General features: G+C 43.4%; 3 protein-coding genes across 5 annotated transcripts; 1 reads left to right on the forward strand and 2 right to left on the reverse strand.

Annotated features, from left to right (window-relative positions):
* On the reverse strand, positions 1–1,735 carry gstt1a (glutathione S-transferase theta 1a). Its single transcript, XM_049763415.2, has 5 exons — positions 1,574–1,735; positions 1,416–1,503; positions 1,070–1,226; positions 444–620; positions 1–221 (listed from the first exon to the last, which is right to left on the reverse strand). The coding sequence occupies exons 1-5, from the start codon at positions 1,677–1,679 to the stop codon at positions 21–23; spliced, it is 729 nt and encodes a 242-aa protein (XP_049619372.1). The 5' UTR covers positions 1,680–1,735; the 3' UTR covers positions 1–20.
* Positions 1,736–1,873: 138 nt separating this feature from the next.
* On the reverse strand, positions 1,874–14,210 carry cfap157 (cilia and flagella associated protein 157). 2 transcript variants are annotated; one of them, XM_049763421.2, is made up of 5 exons: positions 14,060–14,210; positions 3,605–3,873; positions 3,399–3,522; positions 3,082–3,328; positions 1,874–3,008 (listed from the first exon to the last, which is right to left on the reverse strand). In XM_049763421.2, exons 1-5 carry the CDS (start codon positions 14,122–14,124, stop codon positions 3,006–3,008), a joined length of 708 nt encoding a protein of 235 aa, XP_049619378.1. In that variant the 5' UTR covers positions 14,125–14,210; the 3' UTR covers positions 1,874–3,005. The 2 variants fall into 2 exon arrangements, with proteins under 2 accessions (XP_049619378.1, XP_049619377.1); XM_049763420.2 differs by lacking the exon at positions 14,060–14,210 and adding an exon at positions 4,845–5,184.
* On the forward strand, positions 7,844–13,616 carry mmp11a (matrix metallopeptidase 11a). 2 transcript variants are annotated; one of them, XM_049763245.2, is made up of 8 exons: positions 7,847–8,149; positions 9,975–10,204; positions 10,646–10,789; positions 11,136–11,269; positions 11,378–11,628; positions 12,037–12,241; positions 12,423–12,683; positions 13,095–13,616. In XM_049763245.2, the coding sequence occupies exons 1-8, from the start codon at positions 8,006–8,008 to the stop codon at positions 13,211–13,213; spliced, it is 1,488 nt and encodes a 495-aa protein (XP_049619202.1). In that variant the 5' UTR covers positions 7,847–8,005; the 3' UTR covers positions 13,214–13,616. The 2 variants fall into 2 exon arrangements, with proteins under 2 accessions (XP_049619201.1, XP_049619202.1); XM_049763244.1 differs by having other exon boundaries at positions 7,844–8,149; positions 11,136–11,628.
* Positions 14,211–14,491: the final 281 nt, after the last annotated feature.

A 14,491-nucleotide genomic window follows, 5' to 3' on the forward strand; every position in this document is an offset into this window, starting at 1 on the left:
CGTGTTCTAATCTTTTTATTTTACAAGAAAGCTTTCTTGAATTTGTCCTTGAAGATTTGGGGTAATTCTTTTCCACGCAGCGACTGCCCCACGCCGCCGCTCAGCATGATGGCAGCGTTGGCCTCGTCAAAAAGCGCATGGCCAACTTCTTTCTTTACGCGCTCGTGCCAGGCAAACAGCTTCGGACGCCCTGAGAACACGTCCACGCCACTGCTCACAGGCTAAATACAATAACAACACACAAATCAAATTTCAAATCACAGATTTAAAAAAAAAGGAGGAAACAACGCTATTTTGCTATTGTAAAATAGGTAGCTAGTGTATTACTCAATTTACGTACTTAGAAAGTTGGTTAGTCACCTTGTGTGTAGTTAGTGGCTATTTAATTTGTTGTTTAATTTGCTAGTTTGTTAGCTAATTGTTTTGTATTGAGGTTCCGTCACCTGCATGAGCTCAGCTATAGCCACCAAGTCAGCCAGGGAGATGGAGGTGCCACACAAGAACAGGTTTTCACCAAGGAAACATTTTTCCAGCACATCCACAGACTGGCTCAGCTCCTCTACGGCAGATGACATCTTGTCCTTTGGGACCTCCTGGCCCATCACCAGTGGGTACATGTTCTGACACACACACATTTTTCCAAGTCCTAGTCAATCCCTCTCTTTTAAAAATACAATCCGAAATTCTAAGATTGCAGCCCCCAAATCCAAAATTTTGTTTTTCCTAGAGATATGAATTTACTATCAAAAAGGTCTGAGCTGCTTGAGGACCACCTCCATGTAGTTTGTCGACGTGCCTGTACTGCCTCTAGTGGCCACGGTGCGCAGACTAGAAGCATCCACATCGGAATCGCTAATTCTCACAAAGAAAAACTAATATTACCTTCTTTTTAATGCCGTCTTTACTGTATGTTTGTATAAAGGACCATATTGCAGCTATATTCATGATTTTCATTTTTGTTTGTTTTTCATGTACATCGTTACTGACATAAAGTGGCAAAAATCAGCTCATATATAGTATGTACAATTTAGTGGTGAGAGGTACGCTGAGGTGAGTAGGGATGCCCTACCTTGAGCAGGAAAACCTTTGACCCGTGAGCTCGCAGATTCATCTGCTGCCAGGACAAATATTCGTTTACTCGTGCCCGCTTCTGCAGGTCGGCCGGGTACCAGTGGTCAGGAAGGCTGCACGCATGCTTTTCAGCCAGGTACTGAAGGATGGCCACGCTGAGGAAAAAAAAAAAAAAAAATCAACTTTAGCCACTCTAAACACTCCATCCTGATGAGGGAGCTGTTATGATCCAAGAGACCAGAAAATGGCCCATGCCTATGAAAATTCAAATCTTCATTTTCCCTTTTTATCCAAGTACCTTCAAACGGAGAAACCGTTTCGTTGTTCCCAAGGTTTTTATTTACCTCTCCGTCAGGACAAAGTCGCCGTCCTTCATTACCGGAACTTTCCTGATCGGGCTGATCTTTCCAAACTCTTCGCCATACTGCTCCCCTAGCAGACACACACGCAAATAATTCTGTAAACTTCGTGTCAAGATAGGTGTAGGTGCGCGTGCGCGTACCTTTGGCAAGGTCTACAAGCTTGAATTCAAAGGGAATAGAGTTGAGTCGAGCGAACATGAACAAAGAGCGGCAGGGCTGCGAGCGAAGGTCGAGATAAAATTCCATCTTGACTGACAGCACCGGAGCTGCTGGCGCAACCAGGTTTTGTAGGTTTTGGTAAACACGCCCCCTTTAACTGACCCCTTGGAGGCGCATACAGGGGAAAGGTCAATCAAGTCCACGTCGTACTGAAACTTTTTTTTTTCCTATGCTAACAAAACCTTGGGTGAAATTTCTGGATGAAACGATCATAAAAACTGTACACGAGACATTTTAATAGGCGAACTTAGATTGACTTTGTGTCAACTTTTGAATTCTGAAAGTCTTACCCTGAGGCAGGCAAAACACTGACATGTGCTTTCAGTTAACTGTGTTTTGAAAAACACCCTGGAGATATTGATCACATTGCACTCCACACACACACACACATAGAAGAATGAAAATGAGGAAAATAAGTTAGGACAGGCTGTTATTGTGGAGGAAATACTTGTGATTCTCCCGGGAGTCAAACATGAACAATTCACAGCATTAAATTTCAAGGGGCGGAGCCTTAAGTAAGCTGCTGATTGGTGCTCCGCTTAGTTAATCATACTCTCCTGTCAGCTCGTGACCTGTAAAACAATTTGTCAGGTTGTGTCATGGATTTTTGTCATGTAGATCCAGCGCTGGCTTGTTGGATGTTAGGCAAGTTTTGGTAAATATCGAGATGAGCGCAGGCCAGCGTATCAGTGGGCAGGCTGCGCCACTGTGGGCGTGTTTACAGCCAACTTCAGCCGCAGCTCCTTTTTCATTGTAATTGAGTGTAATGTTATCTAGCAAAATGTAATGTCATTTTTTTTGTATCATCTGTTGTGTTGTTTTTAATTTTGTTGTGTATTGTCATACGTGTAGTTAGGTGTCATCTCGTGCTATGCACTGGAAGCTAGCTACTCGCATCTTGCAAGGTTTTCTGTTTGCTTGCAAGGAGCTGATGGGTGGTTTTATCATTCGAATTCCCAAATACCTCAATATTTACGGAACATTCCGGAATCTTTGTGTTTGTCTCACTCTAAGCAACAATCATTCTACACCATGTCACACCATCGCGTGTGTGTTAGTGTGATGTAGTATTTCATTGTGTTGCTTTGTCTATCAGCTAGCTAATTGAGTAGCTTGACAGTTTCTGGTGTTTTTATGAGAACTTATGGAGCTTCCATGACAGTTTTTCAAGTCGTTTCATGACGCTTTTGTAGTTTGAAGGCAGTGAGATAACGTGTGCAGCTCTTTCGCAACGTTGTCTTGCTGGAGGCCACCGTGAGCATGACGTGTCGTTACGCCATCGACTTTGTTGTTGCTCCAGCAGGTTAACGGTTCTTTTTGAAAGTTCAGTAGAAGATCATTTGACATGATTGCTCACTGTGAAGAAGAACATGGAGAAGAAGTCTTAGTACCGAGTCACCCACGTACATGTGTACGCGTATGTCCTGACCTTCCTGCGGATGAGCTTGCGTCTGGGCTTCTTGACGAGCTCCTCTTGGAGTCGGCTGACCTCGCAGTAGAGTTCCAGCTCTCTCTTCTGCATTACGTCCTTCTCCTCCCACAGGGTCATGTTTTCTCCCAGCATGTTTTTCAGCTGAAGCATCTTCTCGCTGTTCTCCTCCCGCTCCTGCTGCAGCACCTTGCTCATCTTGTCCTCAAACACCACCTCCATGTTCCTCATGGTCTCGGCGATCATGCTGCCGGAAAAACAAGATTCATACTCCGCCCTGCTGAGGGAGGGGGGGAAGAGGAGGAAGGAGACGTTACTTGGTCTTGTCTCGCTCGGCTTCCTCCTTGAGGTGGCGGACGGAGGCCTCCTGGTCCTGCTTCTGCTTCAACAGCTTCTCCTCCAGAGCCACCAGCTGCCCGGCCTGAGCCTCCAGCTTCTCCACTGAGAAGGGCGAGAAGAAACAACATTTGTCTTTTGTACAAGATAGCTAGCTAGTTTCCATTGTATGTTACTGCGCTCCGACCTTGCGTGCAGATTTCACTGTTGAGCTCCTGGATGCGCTCCTCCAGCTGCTGTACCGTGGCCTCCAGCTGCTCCATACATTCTTTTTGACGCTCCGCCGCCTCCTGCTGGCTCTCCACCTGCTCCATCAGCATCTCCACTTTCTTGTCTTTAGCGTCCAGCGAGCGCTTCAGGTAGCGTGTCACGTCCGCCTTGTCCTTGCGCAACACCCGCTGCTCGTACAGCAGGTCTTGGACTTGGTTCTCCAGCTCTTCGCATTTGGTCTGGCATCTGTGAGAAAATACAAACCTGGATGAGCCGCTACGTACACAAAGGCTTTTAAGATGCTAACCTGTTCTAATGCTAATTCGATCAATGCTCTGTACCTAACTTGAGGTGCGACAACTAATCAACTAACACCAACAACTAATCTCAACATCAAATTAAATAGATTAATCCTCTAGAGATCTTGTAGAACTTGTCCAAGTCATCTTCATTCCAAACTCTCATCAGTAGATATACCCAGATTTCTGTAGTCCTCCATAAAAGCAAACAGGCTGACTGTTTCACATTATGAGGAACGCGAAAGACATGAACTTGCCAAGAACGGTCTTCCTCTGAACATAGGTTCTTCCTAAGAATGCAAGTCTTTATGGAAATTGGAATTTTCCTAGCCGAGCATTCAGAAGTTACCAACCGAGGCACTTGGTTTAAGCTATCAGACAGGAACAAAATCCGGGTACTGTATTCCGTGCATTCTTGGTTTGTTTGTTGGGACTTTCAACTGGAAAAGTACTTTGCCGTGACGAATGGCGTTTCACAGCATCACTAAGATGTAAGAATGGATAAAAACGCCATTTAAGAAATGGCTACTTTTTGTGTAAAATCAAAATAGGTCATTTGCAAACATCTAATTTCATTTAGAAATGATCCATTTTCCAACACGTTACAGCCCAAACCAAGAACCGAATCTTAACCATTTTATGTTTGTGCACGTTTTGCACCGTCAATTTTTCCCTAAATCCAGTTTGATCAATTTTGAAAAATCAACTGATTAATTTCTTAAAATAATTGTTGGTTGCTGACCTCCGACTGTTTTCTGGATTTGTAACCTACATATAACCCCCCCAAAAAATTAAGCCACTATCCTGATTTTATAACCATTGTTCCTTTTTATTTATAGTAAATTATTGATAAAAACAGCACATAAAGGCTATCAAGCTACCTCGCAAGCTAGCATTGTTGTCTAACAATTATCTTACTTCTCCAGCTGCTCCTCCAAATATCGTATTTGTTTTAGAAACAACTTGTCCGTGTCCAAAATCTCGGTGATTTCATCCGCCATGGTTAATGGTTTATTTAATGTTTATTTATTTTGCTTCTTTCATTTGAATCTTTTATAAAATGAACACTTGAGTTGTGACAGGCAAGGGGCAAGAAGCTGGGAGGTGATGCCTTCAGGCACATTACAGAAAACTCAACTTTAACTCCGGCACTCGCCTGAACGGGTGTTTAAATCGAATTCAAATACCGGTTTTCCCCCGCACGTCAGATTAGAACGTGACCTAATTGCTTTGAACAAGAGATGCGATGTCACAGTCAGAGAACTTCTGCTTTGTCGACGTGTTTTGTTTGCGCTGCTGCTAACGGCCACTAGAGAGCGCCCTCGCTCTTGTTGATGGCTTCGTGAGTTCTGTTGACAGACGAAGTATCTCAACGCGGCGGGAAGGTGACGAGAAAATGGCGGAAAGTTGCGCGTGACTGATTTAATTAGTAACCTGACAAATAGAACGTAAAAAAAAAAAAATGGTGTCAAAACTTTATCGATGCAAATGCTAACCCAGCGCTCTTGGCTACAACAATGGATTAACTTAAATTTTTTTTTAAAAAAAAGCCAAATATAGAAAGAGAAAACTGGTCCAATAGATATCATAATCAGTCGATAATTTATTGTTCAGAAAAAAGACCGCCATGGATTGTTTGTTGCTAATACTAAGACTCTCTTTTAACATAGCTCAGATTTTCTAAATAATCTGCAGAAAAACGAGCTAACAAATCTTCAATAATCGCACCGTGACCACAAAGAAGTTGCTTTGAATTCAACGCCGTCACCTCATTAGCTTGCAAACAGTGGCAAGCGATCAAATGGGGTCCCATCAGAAGCCGAGGATGTCGCTTAATACCTTCGGCACGCACGCACACACAAATCCTGGCGTCTGCTTCCCATTAAGACGCACACACATACACACGCACACATGCTCTTTGTTTGCAAAAAAAAAAAAAAAAAACTATGCTGACATCAACTCCAAAAACTTTGCTGATGCTTCTTCAAGATAGGAAGCTTGATTCTGCCGCTGCCGTTGTCTCACAATGCATCATCAGCGGACACACGACGGCCAGTTCACTTGTGACCTTTGACCTTGCACCTCAGGACCACCCACAAACCCCAGAAAACAGTTCATTGAAGTTTTGTGCTTCATGGAAAGTCATCCTACTTGCATCCCTCTTCTTGACGCTGCCCCCCCAGCACACCTCGTAGGCAACCTTTTTGCCATTTGTATGTCATTGATGTTATCGTCGTTGAGATTACGGACAATGTCATCTTTTAGCGGATGCGGGCCGCTTCGGTGGTATTTGTGCGGGCCTCTGATATAAGATAAGTTACTCCTTTACCAACAATTGAAACATCAACAACATATGCAGGGCATTTATTTTACTAGGTGAACAGCTTTACCTGCCAAAAATCTGAACAAAGAAAAAAAATCTGCATTGAATGTCAGCCATCCTTGTGGAATTTGACCTCGGCATAATGTCAATGCTTTGTACATTAGCCGTGGCAATAAATGCGGTATAGGAATGTGGCCATAAAAACAACCACATCACGTTATCTATATATTATTTTACTAGAATTTCACGACAAAGTAGGTCAGAAGTTTGCTCGGAGGCATCACTCCATGTCTTTTATTGCTGTACTGAATAAAGTAATGAGTACATGTTATCATGCTGACGTTGAGCTTTGAACAGACGCCTACATGATTGATAAACATGTACAGAGTTGAAGCGGTACATGTCATGTTAAAGATTGTTTAATTAATTAACCCTCAAACGGTAACTTCAAACCAAAATGGCCGACTTTCTCTGTCTTCTCCATTATGGCTTCTTAACTCCTACACTGCTAATGAAAGGGGATCTGTGTTGCGTCCTTTCAGCTCCTGCTTTGTTTCTCGTTCCAAGTCTCGTCATTCCAGAAGCCTAAGCTGGCTTCTCTCTTAATGGAGATCGGTCTGTCGTGTGCTGGAAGCCTTGATTTCACTGCCTCATAAAGAAAAGTAGTTGGAGACATGTGTGCAATGTATGTGCGTTTTCACGTCATTAAGACTGAAAAACACGCTTCTTCATTGGACTTTTGAGTATGGAACACAAATGTCCCGCGGTGAACATCAAGTCTAGATTCTTCAGACTTTTAATGGGACTATTCATCAAATTTCATGTTGCTAATTCAAACTAGCTTTGAGGATAGTTTTTTTCTAATTGTTTTTTTTATCATTGCAATAAAGTTGTTGCTAGTTTTCTGATTAAAATTGAGTTTCAATTTCCGATACATTTTATTACTCCTTGTCAAGACTTACTCTATTGTTGTGAGGATTTAAATATTTATTTTCTTTCCTGGGTCGACGGTTCTTGCCAGTTTTTATTGGCGGCTCCTTCTCATGTTTGCTCATGAAAGCTGAGCGTCCACGTCAATTATTAGCACTTGCAATTTCACTAATGATCTCAATGTGATTCACAGAAAGGATTTCCCCCCCCCCCTTTTTCCTGCTTGAGGTGGTTCCCCTTGAACCCCGTCCCCCCCCCTTACTCCTCGGACCCTCTTTAGAAGGGCTTTTAAGTCCCAGCTGCAAAAATAAAAGTTCCCCTGATGGAAACAGGATCATGGCACTAACCCACATCAAGAAGTCTGCAAGACATTGCACACATCTTATTGTGCAATATTTTGTGTGAGTTTGCACTCAAATTTCAGTGGTCTTAAAGGGCAGTTCGAATTTTCCCTCGCAAAATTATCTCAATAAAGTTAGGTGTTGCCTACATGACATTATGAAACCAAAGTTTGTCACACAATAGTCATTTGTAGTTAATTTTTTCTCCATTCTGTGTGTTCTTTTGAGGGGTTCTCCATGATGGGCCCCAAGTCAAATATTGCTAAAGTTGCGTTGGACTTCAAAGTCAAAGTATGAGGCACGCAGGGGGTTAACAGTCACGTGGTGTCGACCAACAAACGCGCAGCTTGTGAGTTTGTGTGTGTATACGGTGGCCCGTGGAGAACAAAGAAGCATCGAGGCGGTATTTAAAGCGAAGTAAGTTTGCAGCGGACGACTTGAAGCGGCAGCCAAGCGCGCGTCACGACGAGCAGCAGCCAGCCAATATGCGGACGAGCGCGCACGCGTCCGGCGCCCTCCTCTGCCGCTGGCTCCTCATCCTCACGCTCGCCGTGCTCGGGCCCGAGTACGCGCGCGCTGCCGCCGTGCGCCAGCCCGTTGTCACTGGCCACCACCACAAAGCGACACCGGTGAGTTGTTGTTTTGGACCTGACATGACTTCAGTGACGTGCGGTGAGGTTCATGGTTGGTGAGGCACTGACTCTTTAAGAATCAGATTTACAAGTTAATAAACCCAAAAGGATCGCTTATTCAATCGGGTGCGCGTGCGCGCACAAACACGCACACGCATACAGTTTGTGGCCTTACCTTTATTTGTAGATAAAGTCCATGCGCCTATCCTTCCCCACAAAAATCTGTTATTTTGTTGTAACAATCCTTATTTTCCTTTAGTTTAGGCTCCTTTTCTTTAATTTCTTTCTGTCATAAGTTTGAGCAACTAGCTTTTCACAACTGCATTTCTCCAACACGCCCAAAAAATACGAAGCTACAGCAGGGTCTTGTCTATCATCACTTCCAAAAATGCCTCCTTCACTTCACTTTTAGCTAACCTAGCGCAAAAAAAACAGACATCTGTGTTTTATTTGTGACATCCACTGTCTCGTCTACCTCCAGAAACAAATGGAGCAGCATTTATCACCTGTTGACTCACGTACGCCCCCTTCAGTGCGGCAGAGTACTATCTGCCTCAACCTGTGCCCTTTTACTGTATGTAGCAAAAAAGTAAAAGCGTTTGACCTTTGTATTTGAACAGGAAACATCCAATTTCAGCAATTTTGACTATACAAATGTTCAGGATTAGTTCTATATAGAGATCAATTGACAAATATTCATTTTATTTTTACTTGGCACGATGACAGGTGAGGCAGAGCCTCCCCTGCCTCCCCTGACCGCACATCCTCGGTGACAGTAAGTCGGAAATGGTTATGCGATCAGGCTAACAATTGCTCATAAGTTTCGTGACATTTAAATCACAACCTATGTTTTTTTTTGTGTTAAATGACAGAAAAAAAAGTGTTACAACCGGTTGTTTTCCCGGAGTGTGTTATTGGGGCGCTCGCGCTGTCCCTGTCCTGTTATGTCTGCCGCGTGTTGACAGGCCCGTGCACGCCTTGCGCAGCAACGTTACACGCCGCCTCCGGTTACAACACACGCCGGCTTTCCCTGGCTGTCAAATTATTATCGTTGCTTGCTAACGGACACGTTTGTGTCATTCTTTTTTATTTTATTTTTTACAAATAGTTATTCTTACTTTTTGTGTTTTAAAGACTTTATATTTTTTGTCTGATTTTCTGTTACTTTTAATATGTATTTGTATAATCATTTGTGATAATTGTGCAGTTTTTGTCTTATATTTTGGGGTTTTTCAAAGAATATTTGGATGATTTCTTGAGTTTTTAAAAATGTAAAGACTCCGATTCAGAAACTAATAAGGCATATGACATTGTGGCCATTGATCTAGCTAGCCCGCGCTAGGTGTGTAAAAGGTAGCGATGTCTGTTCTCAGAATCAATTATTTCAATCTTAAATTTTGACTTTCCAGCCGCAGCATCATCCAAGATCCAAGCATGTGACCTTATTTCAGGTGCCCCTCAAGACTTGCAATTCATTCGTGTGCGGACTTGCTTACCGCCGCATCTCTCTCCGCAGACTGGATGTTTTGCAACTCGCATGCTGAAACACGATTAAAAAAAGACAGCCGCTCTTTTCCGTGTTTGCTCACTCGGCAGAAAGTGTCAGGTTAATGGTTACCTGGCGCTGCGCCATTGTCAAACACAGACAAACAGCAGCTGAGTCAGCCCAAACGGATCTGTGATGATGTTCTGCATTTTTGTTTCAGCATCAAATACTTTCTTAGTGTGATCTTTGAGTTCATCTTTCAAACCCGCCAAGATCATTCCATAATTTCCATAACCCGCTTTCTTAGCACTAACTGGCTCCAACTCATGGTCGCAGGTCTCTACCAAATTTCCTGAGCTGAAGAAGCGAGTCAAGCTCCCTCAGGTCCACAATCTCCTCAAGGATGTCGTGGTGTCAAACGGCACTCGGAAGCCAGGGAAGCGTCCCCGTTGCGGAGTTCCCGACTTTCCTGGTGGTCAGCGGAGACGTCTCCTACCACCAGGGTACCGGCGCAGGCGCTTTGTCCTCTACGGGGGACGCCTGGACAAGAACAACCTCACATACAGGTTTGATACACTAACATGCTAAACACAAGCACATGCTCTTCATGTCTAATCGGGCGGTGGAGATTTTAGTTCGACACCACTTAGTTTGGCATCAAGTTAAGACGGTAGCTAAAAAGTTAGCCGTCAAGTTAGCGAGTTACCGTTGGATGGCAAGTTTGAAGGCGAGTGAGACTACGAGTTAGCAGTACGTTAGCAAAGATGAACAACGAAGTGAGTGAATTGTTAGCAGTCAGGAAACTAGACCCCAAGTTCAACAGTGCGTTTCAATAAACTCATCATTTTTCCATCATAAAACTACTTGTGAATTTTTGCAAAGTCCCAACAAATTATTTTATGCCAACGTGAATAATGTAATAATGCTAAGTATTATTAGGACTCATAATAACTGCGAATAAATTGTGGCTAGTCGAATGAAAAATACGATGGTGGCTGTTTTTTCAGGATCATGCGCTTCCCGTGGCAGATGGACGAGGAGAAAGTGCGACACGTGTTTCGTGAAGCTCTGAAGATTTGGAGCGACGTGACGCCGCTCACTTTCACCGAGATCCACGTCGGTAAAGCCGACATCCGCATCGACTTCACCAGGTATCGGAGCAATTGTGATTTCCCAGCAAACCAATGTGGACAAGCGATGTTTTAAAATGTTTACCTTAATTACAACTTAATTCTCATTCAATCATGATTATTATTTTACTCTGAATATTGAATATTTTTGGTATAAGATAATTCTTTTTTTTTTTATTATTATTTTAACCCAAAAAATAGATTTTGTGATAGAATTCAGTTTCCCCAAACAAACAAAATAACTGCTGTTAGTTCAGTTTTTCTTATAATTTTTTTCTCTTAATATAAATCAAATTCCTGTATAATTGTGACATCCTTTAAATACAGATAAAACCTTAAACTTTTTTGTTGTTTTGCTAACCCACAGATACTGGCACGATGACAACCTCCCATTCGATGGCCCGGGTGGTATCCTGGCTCACGCCTTCTTCCCCAAAACACGTCGACAAGGAGATGTCCACTTTGACTACGACGAGGCCTGGACACTCGGAAACCACATGGGTCAAACAAACAGCAGCAACATTAGTCATGCTAATGATCATCATGCTAATGATCATCATGCTAACAACCACCATACAATGACACTAACAGTCATACGTCTTTTCTTAGGTACGGACCTACTCCAGGTGGCGGCTCATGAGTTTGGCCACGTCCTGGGCCTGCTTCACTCGAAGGAGCCTGGAGCCATCATGTCCGCCTACTACTCTTTCTCGTACCCGCTCAGGCTGAGCCTTGACGATCGGCGCGGCATTCAGTACTTGTATGGAACGCGACTCCGGACACACCCCACACTGCTGCCCACTACACCGCTGCCGCCTCCGGCACAGTCCCATCCCGAGACAAACGAGATCCTCCCGCTTGTGAGTCGATTTACCTTTACCTTGCTGCGTTAGCAATATGCTAAGATACACGCTATTGCAGGACCCCTCAGGTAAACTAAAGCTGGAATGACAAGTAAACATGCTAATACGTAAACAAGTAGCAAGGCAAGTATGCGCGCTAGTAAATATGTTAGCCTGATAGACATGCTATTGAATATAGCACGTTGGCTAGTTAACAGGCTAATGAATATTCATTGTGCAGGTATAAATAGAACGTTAGCCACACTGGCAAGCATGTTATTAAACAAATAGTTAGCCAAATATATTACTTCAGCTTTACTCACAAACATTGAAGGTTAGCCATGCTAACAGTTTGCCAGCCGCGGAGGTATACATGCTAATAAATGTACGTCGGCTGCATTTTACAGTTTGATGTGTTTTGTTTAGCCCGACGCGTGCCAGACGGATTTCGACGCGGCGTCAATGATCCGTGGCGAGCTTTTCTTCTTCAAGTCGGGATACGTGTGGCGCATCCGTGACGGCCATCTTGAAAGCGGCTATCCCGCCTTAGCGTCACGGCACTGGCGAGGGATTCGCAACAATGTAGACGCCGCCTTCGAAGACAACGCAGGCAACATTTGGTTCTTTCAAGGTACGCTTTAATCAATTCATGCCGTTGTAAGAAACCTTTAACTGACATGAAATACAGTTTAAATATTATAATTCAAATAACTAAAACAGAATATAGCGCATTTTTGGTTTGTGAACCTGCTCATTCCAGGGCCAATAAACGGTTTTGAAATTTCGTTCAAGGATATTTTCTCTTCTTGTAGGTGACAACTACTGGGTGTTCGACGCCCAGATGCAAGTGCGTGGGCCCGAGTCCATACGGGCCCTTGGGCTGCCCGAGGCGGGCGTCCGGGCGACGCTGCGCTGGGGTGACGACCCGGACTTCAACACCTACGTGTTCGGCTCGGGCAACTACTGGCGCTTTAGCCCGCAACACAACCGCCTGGAATCGCCATACCCGCGAGCCATGAGCGACTGGCGCGGCATCCCCGCCGACGTGGACGCTACCTTCCGAGATGCTTACGGTACAAGCTAAATGTTAGGCCTGAGTCATGTTGCAGTACAAATGTTCAGGACCATACGCACGTAGTTTTTGGATGAGTTCTATGTTGTTAAAAAACGCCAACACTATTTAGCGCGTGAAACGAGATTGGTACTTTGATTGGGTTACAATTCGTTAGGAAACAACAAGGCTAAGTCAATAGCGCCATTGCCGAGAAACTTTGCGCGGTGCTATGACATCACTGTTGATAACTGGATTCCGATAACAGTTCCCAATTCAATGAGAAAAAGCAAAATGCTCATTCTTTCCGTGTAATGCCTTACAATCGGTTTTGAAACGACGATGCCTTGTATTGCCGTTTGAATTTTAATGCCCTAAAGATGCTCGTATTTGGAGCGGTGTGTAACGCTAAGAACTAAATGTTGTTCGACAGGCTACGCTCACTTCATCCGCGGACGACAGTACTGGAAATTCGACCCAGTGGCGATGAACTCGCTGGAGGGTTACCCCCGCTATGTGGGCGTCGACTTCTTCGGCTGTCGAAACGTGTGACCGCCATCAGGCTGCCGCCTCCCAATCGCCCGACCCCAGGCGCTCCCACATTGATGTCCAAAGGCTGCATTTGACGCCGTCTGCAAGCCAAACGCACTTCCATCGGTTTCCGGGGTCAAGTCGGACCGCTTAGCCTCGCCGTGACATGTTCGGGGATCGCCGTGTTTGTCTGTGCAGGTCACTGACGAGCAGTTGTTACGCAAGAGTCACATGTTATGAATTTACCCATTAACAATTAAGGTACAATTTATGATCATTGTCGTAATGATATTGTATATTTATACACAAACGTTTTTTGTAAATATAATTTTCTTTTTTTTTACTAATTTTGCTACTTAATCGTAAACACGTTTAGGATGTTTTTCAACAGTTTTTCAAAATAAAACTCAACTTTGAAACTAAATATTTTGGCTTGAAACTTTAATTTGTAACCCTACTTGGAAACCCTACTTTAAAAAACTAACCCTACTTTGAAATTCTACCTTAATCCTTTGTTTTAAACTATTTTAAAACCTCGGTTGAAGCCCTAACCCTATTTTGCAACACTAATCCTACTTCAGAACCCTACTTTTGAACCTTAACACTATTTTAAACACTACTTTGAACCCTAACCCTTATTTTGAAACCCCAATTGTTCTTCGAAACTCACATTCTAATTCAAAACTCTACTTTAAAGCCTCATTCCTTGTTTTAAACCCTACTATGGAATCCTAACCATAGTTTGAACTTAACAACTTCAACATCAACCCTTTTTGAAACCCAAATCTTGTGTGTCGACTAAAACTAGAACAAAAATACATAATGACACAAAGCACAACACGACACAGATGAAATATGGACTCTTACCGTTTCGCCTTGCAAACAGCAATCCAGGAGCAAATAATAGTAATCCAAATTGTTTGCATGTGCATGCATCTTACGCTTCCGTCCTTCTCCTCACACGCCTGTCGCAATTACCCAAACAATTTTAACCGCTTCCTGCCACATGATGCAATCCTCAAACTGAACAGTAGGAGGCGTAATAACCCAAACGAATGTGAGTGTTTAAAAAATGTACACACGTTGCACAACATAAGATAAACAAACATGGGTATATTAAATCACGACAGTTACAAACAGGAAGTCTAATTTGAAATATTAATCTTAGTAAAACCCTACTATACAAGCCGACCAATAATTTGAAACCCTAATTTATCTGAAACCTTAATTTGAATCCTTATCCCTAATTTGACATTTTAATCTTACTTTGAAACCCTCGCCCTAGTTTAAAACCCTAAC

The sequence above is a fragment of the Syngnathus scovelli genome, chromosome 3 (assembly GCF_024217435.2).
Source record: "Syngnathus scovelli strain Florida chromosome 3, RoL_Ssco_1.2, whole genome shotgun sequence".
NCBI lineage: Eukaryota > Metazoa > Chordata > Actinopteri > Syngnathiformes > Syngnathidae > Syngnathus > Syngnathus scovelli.

Coding starts and splice junctions, on each gene's coding strand:
- gstt1a (XM_049763415.2), bottom strand. CDS start 1,679: ATGGAATTTTATCTCGACCTTCGCTCGCAGCCCTGCCGCTCTTTGTTC. Junction 1,504..1,573: donor GCTTGTAGACCTTGCCAAAG/GTACGCGCACGC, acceptor TGTGTCTGCTAG/GGGAGCAGTATGGCGAAGAG. Junction 621..1,069: donor CAAAGGTTTTCCTGCTCAAG/GTAGGGCATCCC, acceptor TGTGTGTGTCAG/AACATGTACCCACTGGTGAT.
- cfap157 (XM_049763420.2), bottom strand. CDS start 4,927: ATGGCGGATGAAATCACCGAGATTTTGGACACGGACAAGTTGTTTCTA. Junction 3,523..3,604: donor CAGTGAAATCTGCACGCAAG/GTCGGAGCGCAG, acceptor CGCCCTTCTCAG/TGGAGAAGCTGGAGGCTCAG. Junction 3,329..3,398: donor GCCGAGCGAGACAAGACCAA/GTAACGTCTCCT, acceptor TTTTTCCGGCAG/CATGATCGCCGAGACCATGA.
- mmp11a (XM_049763244.1), top strand. CDS start 8,006: ATGCGGACGAGCGCGCACGCGTCCGGCGCCCTCCTCTGCCGCTGGCTC. Junction 10,790..11,135: donor ATCCGCATCGACTTCACCAG/GTATCGGAGCAA, acceptor GCTAACCCACAG/ATACTGGCACGATGACAACC. Junction 12,684..13,094: donor TACCTTCCGAGATGCTTACG/GTACAAGCTAAA, acceptor GTTGTTCGACAG/GCTACGCTCACTTCATCCGC.